The 19786-nt window shown below is 43.4% G+C and overlaps 2 protein-coding genes across 9 annotated transcripts in view; one reads left to right on the forward strand and one right to left on the reverse strand.

Annotated features, from left to right (window-relative positions):
- The window catches only part of LOC1277102 (mitochondrial adenyl nucleotide antiporter SLC25A25), a 29616-nt gene extending 14006 nt beyond the window's left edge, over positions 1 to 15610 (reverse strand). Inside the window, exons 1-5 of one of the 8 annotated variants that reach the window (XM_061652944.1) lie at positions 15399 to 15605; positions 14329 to 14846; positions 8656 to 8897; positions 8447 to 8558; positions 7945 to 8154 (exon numbers count right to left, since the gene is read on the reverse strand). In XM_061652944.1, the coding sequence (XP_061508928.1) occupies positions 7945 to 8154; positions 8447 to 8558; positions 8656 to 8897; positions 14329 to 14568 (804 nt within the window). In that variant the 5' untranslated portion in view covers positions 14569 to 14846; positions 15399 to 15605. Of the gene's footprint in view, positions 1 to 7944; positions 8155 to 8446; positions 8559 to 8655; positions 8898 to 14328; positions 15134 to 15398 lie in introns of all 8 variants that reach the window. The other 7 variants (XM_061652942.1, XM_061652945.1, XM_061652943.1 and 4 more) reach the window with 7 other exon arrangements.
- A 1689-nt stretch (positions 15611 to 17299) lies between these two features.
- LOC1277103 (adenosine 3'-phospho 5'-phosphosulfate transporter 2) lies at positions 17300 to 18862 on the forward strand. The gene is made up of 2 exons (XM_316536.5): positions 17300 to 18498; positions 18572 to 18862. Exons 1-2 carry the CDS (start codon positions 17540 to 17542, stop codon positions 18744 to 18746), a joined length of 1134 nt encoding a protein of 377 aa, XP_316536.5. The 5' UTR covers positions 17300 to 17539; the 3' UTR covers positions 18747 to 18862.
- The last annotated feature ends 924 nt before the right edge of the window (positions 18863 to 19786 follow it).

Raw genomic sequence — 19786 nt, forward strand, 5'->3', positions numbered from 1 at the left:
GGCATTGGCATAATGGTATGTTTTGAAAAGAAATAATCAAGATCAAGTACAGGAGTACATCAAGTTAGATCATTAAGCTCAAGCTACACTAGACCTTGGAACTAATGAAGAACTTCCTGAATCTTCTGTAAAGATTCACTCATATGAATCTTCAGCGATGAGGGATTATAATCTTGAAGTGAGTCTTCAAAGATACATGTACATACACGAAATATTGATGAATCTTTAGAGATAATTCTTAGAATTCACAAATCTCTGGAGACTCATACATCTTTACAGGGTTGGGATCATTGAACATTCATACCTTTTTGAAGATTCATTAATCCCAAATTTTAGATTCAGATTCTAAGATTCCATCCAGATGCAACAATCTGAATCATAATTACTCATCTCTACTTGAAACCTGTCAAGTAATTACGATTGTTCAAGATCTCTTACTGTAATCATCCCTATAATACTTTGTAGGAAAAAGCTGAATTCTTCCCGATTTTGTACCCTGTTTACTAATTCAAACTGTGGAAAATCTCTTATTCTACTAACTTCCACAAGATTTACAGGAAAAAGCTGGATGTATCTTGATCTTGTAACCTGTTTACTAACTCAGACTATCTAAGATCTCTTGCTCTAATCAACCTCACAAGATCTACAGGAAAAAGCTGGTTCCATCCTGATCCTGATGATCTAATATGAGCTCTATCCGCCTTAACTGCGCCATTTCAACTCCTCCCTAACAAAAAAATGGAACCAAAAATGTGCCAATAAAATTGACCGTCTGGCCGGAAAAAAAAGGTGTGACTTTATCCAACGACGTCGTGCCTTCACAGAAGTCCGATAATTCGCCAACATTCAGCTGTGAAGTCGTGTGCCATTTCGTTTTTTTTTTTTTTTTGCTGCTCTAATAGTGATCACGAGGTCCCTTATGCTTTTTATCAAAGTAAAATGCCCCCAGCGTATGTGGGATGATACGGAGCGGGGTATGTGCCCTGCAATTACGTTTCGCGACAATCACGCGCCACCTAACCTGACAAATCGTTTAGGACGCGTGCTAATGGCAGGCGTGTCAGGTGGCTTTCCACACTTTTTGGAAGCACGACTAATGCACTTTGAAGGCGAGGAGATGAAAATCGGACCAATTGACATTCATTAGGAGTAATTCTTAAGCACAGCTTTCCACTGGATTCAACTGGTTCGTCTACAGATCAGAGCAAGACAGAGTGACATGAAGGCGGATGCACTTAAATGGCAATTGCTACAAACACTGCGGTAGTACTTTTCCACCGGCAGGATTGGACATTGGACGCTCTATTTACAAAACAACTGGCCACATGTGTATGCGGGGTGGAGTGTGTTTTGTATGGCTTCCTCCTCCTCCTCTTCGATGTTTCATTAATTTTAGCTCCAGCTCGTGGGCAGAAGAAAGGATGATGCTCTCGATGCGATCACTAAGAAGCGTTAATCGGCAGAGGTGGGAAGACTTTGAAACAAACAGCTATATACAGAGTGGGACATAAACACGCTTGTTTTTTTTCACGAACTGGTCAACATTTTGGAGGACGTCCTCTGGAACTAGATTGCACCAGAACTGAAGAGCTGAGTTAACATTGTACAGTGAGATCGATCAGTAGAAAACAGAAGATCATCTTATTGCAAACTTACTAAGCAGTTCCGTGTGATCTTTTCTTATTAAATTCTTTGTCTATTCGGCCAACATTCATATCGTACTATACTGCCCCTTCGCAACAGGGCAATCAAGACACTACATGGTCTTTGCCACCTGAGCGCGATGTTAAGAATGAGCAAGATCGTTACTTGAGCTAATTTTAGCACGAAAGCAACGCTCACCCCTCACCGGTAGAGGGTGGGGGAATGAGGATGGGAAAGCAAAATTTGCCAGCAACTCGGCGTTTGCACATAGACCAAACAACACAGCTCGAGAAAATGAATGAAATTTAACGTTTGGCAAGAGGGGTAGAGTATGGAAAAGTATCAGTAGAGGGCAGTGGGAAACGAAAAAATAAATAAATCAAGAAGAATAATAAAATCAAAAGTAAGAAGAAAGAGAGAAAGAAGAACCAAAACAAAAAGAAGCAAAAGAAAACAAGAAGGAAGAAACAGAAAATGAAAAATAAACATGAGAGTACGAAGAAGAAGAAGAAAAAGGAGACGAATAAGATGAATATAGTAGTAGTAGTAGTATAAGAAGAAGAAAAAGAAGAAGAAAAATAAGAAGAAGAAAAAGAAAAATAAGAAGAATAAAAAGAAGAAGAAAAAGAAAAAGAAGAAGAAGAAGAAAAGGAATAAGAAGAAGAAGAATAAGAAGAAGAAGAAGAAAATAAGAAAACCATTTATGTAGAGAACAAAGATAATAAAACATGCAACAAGGAAATATAATCTATGAAAAGGAGTAATAAACAAGAGTAGAAAAAAGAATTGATAGAAAGTCCGTTTGTTAAAAGCACCACAGACAAAACAAAGGAAATAGTTTGAGCAATCGCATGCTAACAAGCTTCTTTCTTGACCATTTTTTGGCTATAATTCCTATCGTTTCCTTTTCCTAACCACAACGAAAGACATGAAAATAACACACTTTCCCCAAATTAATTTTCTATATCCAAACAATCTAAGCGAAACAAATTGCTTCTATAAATAGCATCATCAGTCCCGTTTTGTCCACAGTGGCAGATGGCCACCTCCCGACGTTGGCTGCTCTTCCCGTTCCCATTGTAAGGATACTATTTTCGTACATCGGGATTCACTTCAAACCACAGCATCCAAAATAGTGATCTTGAGTGGGAGTGTTTGGCGTCAAACGTGAACGACAAATCGATTGGGAAGACCAAACATGAGTGTGGTGCTTTCGGTTGCAAATAATAAGGTATTTAAAACAGGCGCTGAGAGGGAGCAAGGATGGTCTAAAAATTGCCCAAAAAGGATATTGACACCTCTGTTATGCTACGAGTCGGCAGGCACGTGGCACGTGTGGATTCAGCTATTTCAGTATTCAGAAGACATAAAAAAAACAACAATTTCCAACTGTGATGCATACACGTGCGGTATTGTAATCAAACTTGCAGTGTGCAATACCTTTTTGGTGTATGTTCTATTTAAACAAATACATTGAAGACGCATCACACAAAGCGTTCAGAAAACGGGACAGCGTCTCAATGTTTTAAAAATAGGATTATCATTCATTTTAAAATTACATCCCTCTAACGCACACGAGCGAGGGTGACGAAGCCCACCAAACAACCGGCGAAATACGGCGGAATTGTTTCTGGGAATTCCGTTCGGAATGCAAAAACATTCCCCCGCGCACAAACACACACACACACACACACATGTAAAGCTCACGCACAAATACGCCGATTCTGCGAATCACATGATCGATGGTAGAAGAATGGTTGGTTGTAAACATGTGTTGCCAAAACACCAACGAGCGAAGGAAAGATCGAATAAGCAACAAACACACAAGAGAGTAGCAGTAGCTCTTGCACATGTATGGTAACGGTCGCTTGCTGCGACATATAAGAAAGGTTCAACATCTTAAGTGCGTATATATCACGTCTAGACGGGTGGCTGCTGCCACGTGAAATCCCTAACCGAACCCGGATCTTGTAGAAACAAAAAAGCAAAACAATACAAAGCCATCCCAACGGTATTCCATGCGCGAGACAAGAAGCAACACTACACCAAAACTACACATTGAAATCGGCCACTATCGGCGCGCCACCTTGAAACGGCAGAAGGAGTGTAACGCCCGGCGTGAAGGTTTCGCTCTAAAACGGAAACCGAACCATCTTCCGGCTCGCACGGGTGGAGTTCAGCAGGGTTCAGAAGAGGATCGTGTTTGTCAGGGATTATCTTATCCTTGAAGGGAACACAGAAGCAGTGTAGCGACATTTTGTAAAGCCACCAGGTTGCTTTGGATTCGATCGGGGCATCTCTCTTGTCTCGCATCCGACTGGTACAAAACAACAACATGACGTCACAGACACAGCTTGCAATCAACAGAGAAAGATCGCGCACCCCCTTTACAGCTGTGTTAGACCCACCTAATCGGACCTTGGAAACAGCCGCAACGACGACGACAACGACGGCGGTGTTGCTCTTGAAACCATTTCTACCAGAGCCGACTGCCACAACAATTAACGCCCTAAACACCAACCAACCAACCAACAACCACAACAACAACCTGACAGTGCAATGTGATTGTAGCACACGCGCACATACAAAAACGTCATAGTTTTTGTTTGTTTACCCTCTGTGTCTGTGTGTGTGTTCACCGTTTGGACACATTCTCTCAGGCAAAAGGGCGATAAAGGGCCACGAAGTAGAAGCAAAAACACCAACAAGGCAGGCACCCTCCTCCTCTTCGCGTGTGCCAATGTTTGTCGCCGTTCCTTCGTCACGTCACACAAAGTAATCGCGGTGGAGGCTCGCCTCAACGCGACGGCTTTCGGATTGCGACGGACTGTGTGATTGGTTTAAACCGCTTTCAGCGGGGGGAGATCACACACGAAAAGCAAGATTGGAGGACAAAGGGAAGGTGGGGTTTATACTTTTGGCGGCGGCTCGTGTCCACACTAGTACGCCCCGCATGAGGTGGAATAGATTGTGGTGGCCCCGGTTTGGTGGGTGGTTTGGAGCGAGTTGATCACACACGCAAGGTTACAGAACTTAAACTGAGCAGTTAGCTTGTGTGTCTATTCTCTGGTTGGTTGCACAGTGTTGTAGGTACAGTGACCGTCATTCAATACTAGGCCATCTATATATGTGTTACCATTTTCAATCACATTCTTCTTGTAATATAATATATGTAATATCATGTCATTTTATTATCAATTCCGAGGCAATAGTATAGTAATCGAAAGCACAGGGCTTCAAAACATGTCCGTGCTGAAATGAAAGCTCGATTAGACGAGCGTTTCGAACCATATAAGGGAATAGTTCAATCACTTAGGGGAATGTTGCAAATCGGTAGGGGAATGTTGCATGCAAGCTGTGGAAGTTTGCAATCATATAGGGGAGTGTTGCAATCGATTAGGGAAATTTTGCAAGCGTACTGTGTGGAGCTGTCATCAGACTGTGGGTGCCGACAGTCCACACACGCACAAACGACCACACGCACTTAATACAATATATAGCATCCATTGAATAATCGGGCTCCAGGGACGTTAGCTTGAGCTTAAACGTTCCTTGTGTTATTTTCGACAAGAGCGTCTTAATTCCCTTCGACATCCGCGATGCCGATATCTTTGCAATAATTGTTGTTCGTTGTTGTTTCAGTTCAATGGGTATGCTGGTAGCTATAATAACTTTTAACATTTTTTTTCCTACAACTTTACAACATTTTAAACGTGTCAAAACGTAGTAGATAAGCTTTCATTGATGTTCAAATCAGCCTACAAGACAAGAACCTACCAATATAATTATCAACAAAGATTTGTTGTATGTACTTGGGAAGAATGCAGCTTTAATAAACTCTTCTTTATCTGTATGAAAACAACATATCTCAAAGACATTGAAAGGGGTAAATAGGTTTTATTTAATAGAAACGCTATTCTCGATTCATGAGTTCTATTATCCGTTCTACATAAGTAATTAAATGCGTAAATGATGAGTAAGCTAATCCAAGGCGTAGTTAGTCATTGCCACCAGGTGGATATTCCCCTTTGCTAGTTCATATTAGGTATGAAACAAACGCACTTTGGTGTCGCAGTTGTGGACAGTTAGGCGCTGCATCGCCATACAACCATTTTTACAGCTGTTATTTACATGAAAATGCACTTTTAATAGAAACATAGTTCCTAAATCCTGCAAAAAATACTAGACTTTTGGCTAAACAGGTACACAACTCGTTTTAAATTATCTATATTGCATCAAATTCTGTTTAATTATTATAAAAATGTTTGAAAAATAAGCTTAGAACTCAGGCAAATAAATTAGTTTTTTTTAATCACATTACTGCAGTGGCATAACGTCAAACTCGTCTTTTAGTTGCTATAGAGCAGCAATACATTCCTACACACACGAACTCTCTAATTCAAGTTAGCTCTATGTTTTTTCTAGCGTTAAAATTGTCATTCATAAAAGACTGATACCATTAATGCTTGTCAAAGAGGCACTCTATGTTGTCTCCCACTGTACCCAACGTCCCAAACGTCCCAATACCCCCCCGTCTTCTCTCAAACGGGGCCATTGAACGATCGCATCGGTGGTGGAGGGGGCCGATTGAGGTTTGAAGATCAACACCGAACACAAGCAGCAGCAAACGACAACCCCGTGCGCTTGCTCTTCCGCTTGCTGCATACACTGTTGCGGTGTGGCCCAGATAAGAACAAAGAACCGATCACAGGGAGCTGCACGCGTCAATGATCAGCCTGCGCCCTCAATATGCCGTAGAATGCCGGGGCTTGACCGAAGCACGACGACGACGACGAAAGCATCATTTACGAGCGGTGAAAGGTCGCACCAGTGGTTTGATTGACCGAGCCAAAACCGAACGGAACCGGATTCAGGGGGGAAGCGCATTTTGGCATTCTGGTGCTGCCCTGCTATCAGCAAAGCGAGCCGATCGAAAGAACGTCAGCAGGGTTGAACTTTGAGCAGCGCACCAAGAAGAAGGTTAGAATAAGAACCAGCGAGCGAGTAAAATTTGGCATTCACGTTCGTGTGCCGCACGTCAGAACATTTTCGTAATGGGAGCGCGATCGTGAGCCCGCCCGGTTGCACCCTCTCGCTACGTCGCTACATTTTGCTACATTTTGACCAAATTAGAGCATTTACGTCAGCATGGCCATGTCACAATCGATGTTTTGGTTTGGTGCTGACATGCTGTAGCTAGTTAGCCGGTTGATAATTAACGAAATGGAGCCAAAACACGGATTTCTAGCCGGCTGTTCGTGCCCAAAGTGAATGTTTAATCTAATATGCTACATAAAGGGATTCTAAATACATTTATTTATGTAGCAAACTATTTCATTTGTCACTAAAGCTAAACTAGCTAAATGCTATAACAATATTGCTTCTAGCTATCTAAATTCCATTCTAGCTATGTCCATGCTCTATATTTTCTACCATTCCTAATTATCTACAGTTACTCAGTATTATTCTATATTATCCGATGACTTTTCGATGATAAGTGCAATGAAATATGAGCCCATGAGTGGATGCTTTTGCTTTGCTGTGCGCATGAATGAACGATCGTGAGACCGAAAGCAAACAGCGTATCAAGAAACGGAATAAAAGTAAAACCATCATCCCTCTGCCGAACATGGTGTATTATCGAGCTGTGTGCAAAACTGAGCCGAAAAATGTGGAAGAAAAGTGCAATAAAAACTGTTGAATAACGATAAATTAAACGAGCATCGGAATATAAAAGAATTGCTGGCAATGAAACAACGCTGAATGAATGATCATCCTCAAATCGGAACATGCTCTCGGAACATGATGCCCCTTCAACTGAGCAAGCATTAAAATACCATTTAGCAGCATTGGTGCACGTTTAAAAAAAAAATTCATTCCTACACAAAGTACAGCATACAAACAAGCATTAATCTAACCCGCGGCCGCCTTGCCTGTTCTAACGCATTGACATAAAAGACAATTTTGTCGCTGAAACCCTTTCCAGCTTGCCAAATGATCCTGATGCGTCTTTCGTCGCCATCGTGTTCACAAAAAGAAACGGAACTTGTGCTGCTGTTAAACAGCAACAAATGCACACACATATTCCGCACCTTTCTGATAGCGAGCGATATCTTATGAGTAGCAAATGCATCTAGCAACAGGTAGAGCAGGCCGAGGTCGCAGATCGGATACGGTCAAGCACGATAAAACGGGTAGTGGGGGATGATGGGAGGATAAACAGAAGGAAAAAACCGACAGGAAGAGGCATAATAGTAAAAGAAGGGTTTTTAAAAAGAATGCTATTCTTGTACACTGTACCTTACCATCCACCAGCAGGTGCGATGAGGCGCCGCCATTAGTGGTGGTGGAGCTGTAGGACACATTGGCCGGCGGGTTCAAAAGCAGATCCGTCGCGTGCTCGATCGCCTGCTCGACATCGAACAGGCTGAGACGCACCGGACGCACCGGCGGTCCGTCCGACGGCGCCCGACCAACGGTCACCAGGTACGCTTCATTGTACCTGAGATTCTTCGCGACATTTCGTTTCGTATGTTTTTTTGTTTTTTCGATCATTATTTGCGGGCGTTTCACATGTTTCACACGCGCGAAACGTGTATAAAATGCATAAAATAGACAACGGTTCAGAAAATAGGTAAAACTATCATTAGCCACGCGCTCGTAAAGTAAGATAGGGGGATTGTTTTGAATGTTTTCCTAGTCTATGTTTCCCTCCTCCTTTCTTCGAGTGGGTGTATGCTGTCCCACAATCAAGATCAAGAAGCAATACACAGAGAGAGATGTACAAGCCACTGGTACTCACAGTCGAATGCCGCCAGTATTTAACGAGCTCGTGAATGTCCGACGATGGTGCGAGCAGCAGAAAGTCTCTCCACTCGTCGTAGCTAATGTTTAGGCTGCCGTCCTTATCCATGCTAAAACAAAAAGTAAAACGAAGATCGCAATTAGCATCAATTGAAGTGAAACCATTTATCAATAAAAAACAGTTCAACAGTCCACGTGTGCCCCTACCGTTTAAGTAGCTTTGCCGCCTCGTGCTGGTCCATCTCGATGCCGAGCTCCTTGAACGCCGTTATCAGCTCCTCGAGGTCGACCTTCCCGTCCTGGTTCTTGTCCAGGTGTGTAAACTGTAAGCGTAGATTTTTTTCGTGCTCGCGCACGTAGTGTATAAACTCGGCCAGCCCGACATCGCCGCTCTGGTTCTGGTCCGACTGCTTCAGGAAGCGCTGAAAGAACAACGGGTGTCCGTATTCCTGTAGTTTTTTTTGGTTCGGGGTTTCGCCCAGTGTTTTGTTTTGTTGTTTTGTTTTTTGACAAGCGCACGAACATGAGTTGATGTGGTGAGTAGAGCAGGCAGTTGCGCGGTGTTGTGTGTGCGTGTGTGTGAGGAGGATGATAAATGCATATGAAAAATAAGAAAATAAAAAAAATAACGAAAAACACGTGTTAATAAAAGTAGTAGAGTTTAGAAATGAAGGTGAGTGTAGCTAAATGAAGTGTTTAAAATGTAAATAAAAATGATGTGTTCGTTAAAACGGATTTTAACCTGCCCCCGAGAAGGATACTAGCAAAGGATTTCGATGAGAAAGTAACGAACGAATTCAAATCCTTTTCTCAAGCTTCAAAAGCGGCTGATCAGCCGAGCTCTAGTGTGCAAGAAGCGCATTGTACGCAAACCTGCTATGCAAGATACTGCATCTTCGGGCAAAGTTGTATGCAACGTTCGTTTTCGCCTTAAACAGATCGTAACGGATTTTGTCGATAGGGATTTAAAAATGCCAAAAAAAATATTAAAAAAATTATATTTTAAATTATTTTTGTTTTAAATACTTTAAACTGGTCTTTATAAGCTTAACAAAGCAACACATCAACAAATACCAGTTTGTTTTATTATTTTGGCATTCGAAAGGGGTCGACTTTGGGTCAAAAGACATTTTTTTCGCAAACTATCCTTTTTTTTAATGTAATTTGATAATATTTCCACTCCTAACCCTTTCCCCTAAGCGAACCACAATGTTTTCCTATACATTTCGGCATATCAAAAAGCGAACCAAAATAGCCGATGATAATGGAATCTAATTTGTGCTGATAAAACTACGTTTCCCTACCCTACCTAAACACAATAGAAAACCCCCAAAATCATATCAACAAAACCAGCATGACCTTACTAATCACCGGACAGCAGACCGTACGCGGCCGGTTTCAAATTTTAAAACTCAGAAGAATGTGCGTGTCGTTGGGCTCGATTCTTTACCCGATGCGTAATAAAAGCAACACACACAGAGCCGAACACCCGGCATTCGAATTGGGGAGGGGAAAAAAGCAGTCAAACGCGTTATAACCTTCGCCCTTAAAACAGAAAACAACAGAAAGGCCGCACGGAATGTCTGCACCGTGTTCGATATAAAAATCAAAATCACGTTCTTTATAAACGTGAGTTTGGAAAAGAAAACATCCGATTAAATAACCCATCTTTGGCAAAGCAATTAACGCAATACATGTCAGTTCATTCACAGCAGAAACTGGCTCTATTGAATGCATGCATGTTAATTTGCCAAACGAAAGGGAAAATGATGTAGCACACCCACGCGCTATTTCGTTTTCCCTTTTTTGACGTCGTAGCAGAAATTATTAAATACAACCAGGTCCCAGCAGATGCAGAAGCCGGTTTGCTGATTGTGCTGATGCTACACCACGGTCAATGTCGCAACAAGGTGTAGCCGCCAGTGGTGCCGCCTGTCTTCTGCCTGCCCACCCCTGCCGAAAGAGCAAGGAAAGATACAGTTTAAAAATAACGTTCATCTACCTCTTATATACGGCTCCCGCCGAGAGGACACCGCAGCGAGTGGTGCTGCTGCTGCTGCAATCCATTTTGATTGCAATTGCATCGCGATGGTTGGTTGGTAAAACGGTTTCCTCTCGCTTATTTTTCTTCTACTCTTCTTTAAACGATCTTGTCGTAACGGTAGACGGCACCAATGCAACGAAGCGTGGCTAAACATTCGCGTGCCCCGGTTTGTGCCTCTCCTTCAACTGCATTGCATGCGCGAAACACGTGCCCCGCTACACGCTACAACGATTGATTTAAAATATGCTCAAACAGCTGATGCCGGCTGTTCGCCGAAAAAAAAATGCCTTCAGAGGAGAAGAGTTCCGCAAGCCGGAAGCGATAAGCATGAAGCACACGCATTTGCACGCGCGCAGATAAGTCCCGTTCCCGTTGGCTCGACGGGCTTTGAACGGATAACACAACACAACATCGTGGCATTTTCAAGTGTACCGAAAGCGATACCGATAAAACCTCTGATTATCTGTGTCTGTTGGCTAGAATTTAGCATACCGAAAGCGAAGAGATTTGCGATTCGCTGTGATTAGCGAACGTCTAAAAATGGGGGTTTTTGCGCGTCATTGTTTTGTTGCAATGTTGCAGATGCTTTTTTTCGCTATTTTTGGTTGTGAAATTGAATAATAATAATATAAATAAGAAATAAACACATTTTAAACTGAGCTTGCCTAACAGTACACTGTGTTCCAGGGGTCAGTTGCTAATGTTAACAGCATTATTCAACGCTCGCAAGATGTTTTTCAACAGCTGTCATATATTTTTGACAGTTGCGCTTTTGAAAAAGTGAAAACTGACTCGTAAAACTGTGTATTTGAGTTGGATTGGGCAATTTATAAAAAAAATTGAAATCAAATTAAATTTGGCAGCTTTTATAGAAAATTATTTGAACTTACAGGGGTTTTCAATGTAAACATTGTAATTTACCGTGTGCAAAATTTTATTTTACAACGATCTGACATTTTATTTACATCATAACAATTTCTAATTCCTTCAGCATGATTTTCCACACATCACCAAGAACTGTCAAACTCCATTCAGCTTGTGACGTGTTGAAAATCATACTGAAGAAATTTAAAATTATTATGATGAAAATACAGGGGTTTCCTTGTCATATTCGAATGTGCACATCATTATTCACCGACTATACGATTAATTTCAACAGCTGCCATACATTGTATTCGCATCACAATGAAGTTTCAATTCATACAGGTGATTTTTCAACACATCACAAAGAACTGTCAAACTCAATCCAGCCTGACCGTATTAATACACGATGCGCAATCTCAGATTGCGCATATATTCGTTTTATCAAAACATAAGTCATTTCGCGTAGCCAACCCTGAGCTATAAACGTCATTTCCATACATTTTCAGATTGCGCCAAGATTGCGCATAAATTTTCAAGATTATATGTCCGAGATATATATATTTTTTTTGACAGATAAATATATCAAACCGACCCGTTTGACAGATAAATATATGCGCAATCTGAGATTGCGCATTGTCTATTGCTACGGTGAAGCGTGTTGAAAATCAGATAGAAGAACCGAAAAATTATTGTGATGCAAATACAACATTTGACAGCTGTTGAAACACATTTCACAGGCAATGGAAAATGTTGTTGGCATTTTCAATTGGCTCGGAAAACCCTGTATGTTTTGTTTTGTTTGATGTGTTGCAACAGCTGTCAATTGGTTTACAGGGTTTTCCAAGACACTTTCGAATGTAAACATTGTTATTCACCGTATGCAAAATTTTGTTCCACATCGATCTGACATTGAATTTCCATCAAAATAATTTTTAATTTCTACGGCATGATTTTGAACACGACTCAAGCGGGATTGAGTTTGACAGTTTCTTTGTTATGTGTTGAAAATCATGTGCTGAAACTGAATTTTCCTGTTGAAACAAATGAACCATTTGATAGCTGTTGAAATACATCTTGGATGCGGTGAAGAACAATGTTTACATTCGAAAACAGACTTGGAAAACCTTGTATCTGCTTCAAAATGAAATTTTACTTTCAACACATTATTTTCAACACATCACAAAGAACTGTCAAACTCAATCCAGCTTGAGGCGTGTTGAAAATCATGTTGGAGAAATTAAAAATTATTATGATGAAAATGAAATGCCAGTTTGATGTGGAATAACGTTTTGCACGTGGATAATAACAATGTTTACTGTAAGAGGCGAATGAAGCCAATCGGCTCAAAGTCTCTGTATAAAAAAAACAAAAAACAATGTTTACATGCGAAAGTGACCTGGGAAACCCTAAAATACTTTTTATTTTCTTCAGCATGATTTTCAACACTTCACCTGTCAACAAGCGATGAGATCCCGCTTCAAACCCGGATGAAAAAAACGAGTGAAAAATGATGACAGTAGCCCGTTGAAGTGTTGAAAATCATGCTGAAGAAATTAAAAATTAGTATTATGTCAGTTCGATGTGGAATAACATTTTGCCCGCGGTGAATAGCAATGGTTACATTCGAAACTGACCTGAAAAAGCCTTTTTGCTCAAAATTTATGTAAAAAAAATTGCACTCTATTCTAACACTGAATCAACCCCTATCAATCAACTCAACTTTCTTGATAACCAATTCCGTTAACGACATTATTGTTCCACTTTTTGTTTCCTCCACACCCACCAACCACACCTTCGCGAAATTTCTCCTTCATGTCTTTTGCCCTCCTTCCCGTTACTGCTTCTTGACCCAATTACTTTCCTTCCTACCCATACACACACACTACACTCTATTGCCTTGCTTTTCTCTCTCTCTCTTTCCCCGTTGCATTTTTCCATCCCCTCCGTTTTACGCCAACGCCAATGGAAATCTAATTAACACCTAAATTGAAGTGATATTAGACCACCGCAAGCGTTGCAATCGCTCTAATCCAATATATTAGCGCAGTGTGTACGCTGCTCCACGTACGGACACACTCCACGTCCATCAAATCCGTCACAGAGTGTCACTGCAATTTGGAAAAGCGCAAAAAGAAAAAGAAAATCGATCTTACGATAGAGTTGTCTGTGCGTGCGTGCCGGGACAAAGTCCGGGGCAGACAGTCAGACGTCCGCGAAGGAAGTTTTCCCTCGCCCCTCTTCCTCTCCGCCCCACCCTTTCTACTATTAACGTCGCGCCGAATGACCTCGGGAAAGGGCGTGCGAGAGCCTGCTTAGTGGGCTCGCCACTGGGTTTAACTGTGCCGTGCCCGTGAAGCAAGGGGGGTGCCAACACAAGCGGCGCGAGAGCACGGCACTGGGGACGAAAAGCTGCATTGTACCGCCCGTGAGCCGGTGAGTGTGCGCATACACGGTTTTGCTGGCCGTCTCTCCGCAGCATTCCTTCGCAGCGTTTCTTTTCTCATCTTTCGAAAAAAAAAGCCGATTTTCCTTCCAAAAATTTTCCCCGTGCAGTTGTTTTCATGCAAGCTAAAATAAACAAAAGCAAGCCGGGGCGAGCCGTTGGTTACGGTCGGTCGGGAGTTATGCGCACCACACCACCCTTGTTGAGCAGAACCGGTTCGCAAAGAAGGAGGGGGTGGTTCTCATCCTCCTCACAGTGACATCATGGACTGCGCGACCCAGCATGGTGAACTTATTATGGAGCTAAAAAAGCATGAAATCATATGAGTCAGCTGCAAAAAATCAAGTAGGGCGGCCCCACCACCCTTCTGCCTCCCCACCCATAACTAACGGGTTCCACAGTGTGGTGAATGTGCTGATGTGGAGATGATGATGAATGTGTGTCTTTCTCTCTCTCTCCCTTTGGTACGAAGTGTGTGGTTAAGTGTTGGTTGGTGGACATCGCTCCGCCGCTTCTTCTTCTTCCTCACCTCCGCGTACTGGTGCGACAGGCCAAACTCTTTCAGCGCCGCCGACAGGTCGTGGATGTCGATACGATCGTTTCCGTCGCGGTCGAGCTTTTTGAAGATGCGCTCCAGCCGCTCCTCGTCCGCCTGGGGCAGCTCGTGCAGATACTGCGGGTACTGCGGGGTGCTTGCCGCCCCGCCCGCCTGCCTGTCCTCGTTGCCGGCATCGTTGCCCGTCGCCGGTCCTCGGTTAATGTTGACCATTGTGTGTATCGAAGGTGGTACCAAAAGAAAAAATTCGCAGCCTGCTGCCTTTTGATCACCACACTAACACACACACACAGCTGGGGGAAACACGTTGCTAAGATCAACACGGGCACAACACACACACGATTTTTTTTTTTACTTTTCACTGGCCGCTCCCACACACACACAATGCTTGGAAGTCAAGGGCCCCGGCGCCGCACGGAAAGGAAGGGTTTTGGCACACACACACACACACACGTGTTGTACACTTAGGTATTTCAATCGAGCGATTCGCACTAAAGGGGGGGAGGTTGGGGAGGGAGCGGATAAGGGTAAGATGGATTAATAGTGAAGTGAGCAAACGTGACACACACTTTCTCCACCTTCCTTTTTGCACTTCATGCGGGACACCACACGCCGGGGGTGGGGAGACAAAAGAAGCAACAAAAAAGGCCCCTCACACACACACACACACTTTCCACTGGAGGTGGGCAGAAGAAGCACCGTTTTTTTCCTTTTTTCTTTTCTCGTTGCTACATGGCCTACTGTGGCCAACCTCTCCTTCACTCTCTCTCACACGCTGCTGGGGGTGGTAGTAAAAAACACCATTTCTTATTTTCTTTGACGAACTAACGGGGCACTAAATCGTGATAAATTCCGTGCGCTTCCCGTGCTGCACGATACGGAAAAAGGGGATCGCCACGAGTTCGCGGGACACACTCGCGGATGAATACCAGACACACACGCGCACACACACTGCGGAGGAGCTGTGTGAGCTGAAAAACGGGGCAAATCGCACTGAACCGGTGGGGGGAAATTCAACACACAGGTTGGCGTTTCCCTCCTACCTTCTGTGCGCGCAAACGCAGTAGCCACCGGGGGGGACGCGTCGTCGCGAAATCACGCCGTGGTGGATAAATCTCGGAACACACTCCCGGTTGACTGGATGGCTGAATGGAGCACAGAAAGGACGACCCGACTTCGCGAGCGTGAGTTTTATCAAAACATCTGCCCCGTGCGTGTGCCGTCGTCGTCGTGCTTGCCTTGCGCAACTGTCAACGAGTTGTGTCAACGGGAGCGTGTTTCTCGAAAATTGTGTTTCTCGAAACCGATCAATTATCCAGCCCCGGCCGCACTATGGGCGGAGGCGGTGGTTTAAATTCAACTTTTGAATTCAAAACAAATTAACGGAAAAGTGCGGCTTCTGTTTCGGAAATGGTTGTTTTCACACGTTTGAAATGAAATTTGTATGTTTATGAATAACAAGGAAGCTGCAAATGCTTACAATAAAAATAACTATTATATAAAAAAACAATTAAACCCTAGTGTCAATGACCGCTCAAACAGGTAGGACCATATACTTTGTATGGAAAATTGCAGTTTAGCGGATTTCAAGCCTGTATTTTTTATTATCTGCTCGTTGTATTTCTTTGAAATTTTTGTCAAAGCTGAGTTTTCATGATGTTTAACTAATGACATTTTCCGGAGTTTTATAAATAGTTTTTTATGCATTTCTGCCCAAGTCCAAAATTCCAATAAACGACCACTAAACGGTTTCTTAACGTCTCAAGCTCTCAACCTAAACAGAATATAAAAAGAATTCATTTAGCAGACAGCAAACGGCTCATGCATTCTAAAAATAGCAAAAAGTTTATGGCGTCATCTGTTTGTGGGATACCCAACCAGTAGAGCTTCCTCACTTGGAGGAGAGCTTTCTCATTTCCTCTGTACTGTTGTATGGTTTGGTATTGAAGTTATGCATCGCTAGAACTAGAACGGCGATACGATTGTTTAAATAATAAACTCCAATGGAAACCACCAACACTGAAGCTAGTGAAATTTGAGCAATTAGTGTTGATACCCACTTATCTTGACCACACGACCATTCATATAGATTTTTGCTCGGAATGTTAGAAGGATATATAGGTCATGATTAGATGAAACTTGTCGAAACACATTGCAAAAAAAGGACAGCAATATCATGATGAGTAGTGATACGCAATAAATGAGCAAACCAATGAAGCTATGGAACTTTCTTTTTCTTCTATGGGTATTTGATTTTCCAGTGGTTTAAGCTTAATATGTGGCGCTTGGGATTCTTAAAAAGCCTTAAAGTTCCCCATCATCAACCCTACAGATAGTACTAATCAGCCGCAAAGTTCCAAAGAGTACCGCGTACTTGTTAAAAAGTTTTAAGGCTCCACCAAGTACCGTTTCATCTCATAATCACCTACAAAGTTAGACATTGGAACGATTTTTCACTAAACAGCCCCGTGGACAGCTATGGAGTTCGAGCTGGCTATTTGAGTTGAATTTCAGCCATACAATATTGGTTCAATGGCAACATTTCCAGATTTTTCTGATTATTTAAAAAATTGTGCACGTATTTACTCACAAACACATTTTAAAATGAAGTTGAAATTATTCTTTACCCGTTTGAATGTGCAAACAAGTCCAAAATGTTCGTGCAATAAATAAACATGAAACAAATCGATTTGTTTCTCTTGCAACAAAAATGTACTCGTAAGATGAGTTCGACAGTTCGTCCAAATGATTCAGCAACAAGTATTCCCGTAACATTTTCATAAACCCGGGCCTAAGTTATAAATGTTGCGCGCAATAACATTAGACAAACGCCAAAACGGTAATTATTGCCATTAAAATTATTTTACCATTTCAATTTTAACCACTTACCATCTCACTGTGAATAGCGTCCCTTCGGCCAAGTTGTTTATAGATATTTTATCTCGAATCGCTCTATACTAACCTTGGTCACCCAACTGTCAAAGCGTATCATCTGTTTTGTTTACGTTGCGGTCCCGTATTGGAAATTCGCAACCATATTCCACGAGTAAACTTTAGCCGAAAACAAGCTAACATGAAATAATTAAGCATTTCCGCTTGAACTCCAATCTCCAAAGATCATGCTAATATAAGCGTTAGTTTGATTAGCGTTTAGTGTAAATCTAACAAAGCCCCCAACGAAACGATGGCCGGCGCCAAGAGTGAGGTGATCTATCTCGGCGACAAGGACCTGAACCGGAACCGCCACCGGGACCGGGACCAGTCGCCGGAGCGGGAGATCAAGATACTGTTCTTCGATCTCACGCACTACAACCGGACGACCCAGTTCCTGCTGTGCTGTGGCGGCGTGTTCGCCCTCTACCTGGTGTACGGGTACATGCAGGAGCTGATCTTTACGCTGGAAGGATTCCGCCCGTACGGCTGGTACCTGACGCTGGTCCAGTTCGCGTACTACACCGCGTTCGGGTACATCGAACGATCGGTGGAGCGAACGACCGTGCCGCGGTGCATTCCGCTGCGCACGTACGCGCTGCTAGCGTTCCTAACCCTCGGCACGATGGGTCTGTCCAACTCGAGCGTCGGCTACCTGAACTACCCGACGCAGGTCATCTTCAAGTGCTGCAAGCTGATCCCGGTGCTGATCGGGAGCGTGCTGATACAGGGCAAGAAGCACGGCCCGATGGACTTTTTCGCCGCGACGGCCATGTGCCTCGGGTTGATCCTGTTTACGCTGGCCGATTCCCAGGTGCAGCCGGATTTTAACCGGTTTGGTGTGTTCCTCATCTCGCTGGCCCTGCTGTGCGATGCGGCGATCGGAAATGTGCAGGAAAAGGCGATGCGGGAGCATCGGGCACCGAACAATGAGGTGGTGATCTACTCGTACGGCATCGGATTCGTGTATCTGGCGGTGATAATGCTGCTGTCGGGCCATTTGGTGCAGGGCGTTGCGTTTTGTGCCCGCTACCCGATGGAAACGTACGGGTACGCGTTTCTGTTCAGCCTGACCGGGTACCTGGGGATACAGATCGTGCTGACGCTGGTGCGGACGTGCGGTGCCCCGCTGGCGGCCACGGTTACGACGGCACGGAAGGCGGTGACGATAGCGCTGTCGTTTGTGTTCTTTAGCAAACCGTTCACCATCCAGTGAGTGGGGAAGGGAAAAAGCCAAAATGGAGCCGCGGGAAACGCTAATTCGGTTTGTTTCTTCTCGTTTTAGATATCTCTGGTCCGGGCTGATCGTCGTGTTTGGCATCTACCTGAACGTGTACAGCAAGCGCAGCAAGCTTACGTTTGCCGATTTGGGCCGCATGGCCAGCACGGTGTACCGGAGGGTGTTGCGATTGCCACCGGCGAAGGATGGCGGCAGCAGAACGTCCCTGCTGGAAGTGTGATTATGCTCCGCAACGGGGCGGCTTTAGATTTAGCGAGCGAAACGTTGTTCCATATTCCAAGCAAAATGGGGAAGAAAAATACATACTGTGACGTATAATAGTCGATGGAATTGAAACTCTGTTGTTTCGGATACTTTTAAGCATGCTTGATGGCTTATGACGGACTGCTAGAAGTAAGTCTCTTACCGCAGCGATATGTAGCTCATTAGGAGTCCATTTTTGTTCTTCACTTCTCTTCTTATCAGTCCATCAAAATCCGTTAAAAATTCAAACAGCAGCAGCTTTTTTTCACTTTAATTTTTACTTTCTTTTCCCTTTTTGTAATATTTCATTTCAACGTCTTTCCGTGTTGCGCGGCTTCTGTGTAAGAATCATGCACTGTCTCTGTCGCTACCGCGTAACACGTTCCTTTCCCTCCCCCGGGGTTTTTTTTCTGCTCGTTTTCTGTTTGTGCAAAGAGGCAAAGAGTTTCGTCTTTCATTTTTGTTTTATGCGAAAATCTTAATTATGTAGTAAGGTTAGGTTTTGTTTTGCGGCTTCTGAGCTAACGGCACCATCGATACACCGCTACCGGTGTACACAACACAAACCACTATAACATTGAGTTTGAAAATCTCTCTTTTCCACCGCGAAACGCACGTGCTGTTGTTCTCGTTCGGCTGCGGGTTGAGTTCATTTCTATACAGGATCTCTCCCACCTTCCGTTACTGGTAGTTTGCTCATAAGGATGTGTGTTTACGACAGTACTCACGTTCACTAACTGCACCACTACCTTGCACGCTACTACACACACACACGCACAGAAACACACACACTAGCTAATCTGCAAAGGATCTGCAACACGTGGCAAAGGATTTGGTTTGATTGTAAGCCTGCCTGCCTGCTTCCCTTTAATGGCTTCAAATCTTGCGAGAATTACCCCCACCCCCCCCACGGCGACGTTAGCTGATTATCATCATTAACAGAAAGCATTTTTCTTTTTTAAAACCAAGGTGGAACTGGGAGGGGGGTACTAGGCATGGCGGAAAGAGATTTAAGTG

The sequence above is a fragment of the Anopheles gambiae genome, chromosome 2 (assembly GCF_943734735.2).
Source record: "Anopheles gambiae chromosome 2, idAnoGambNW_F1_1, whole genome shotgun sequence".
Lineage (NCBI taxonomy): Eukaryota > Metazoa > Arthropoda > Insecta > Diptera > Culicidae > Anopheles > Anopheles gambiae.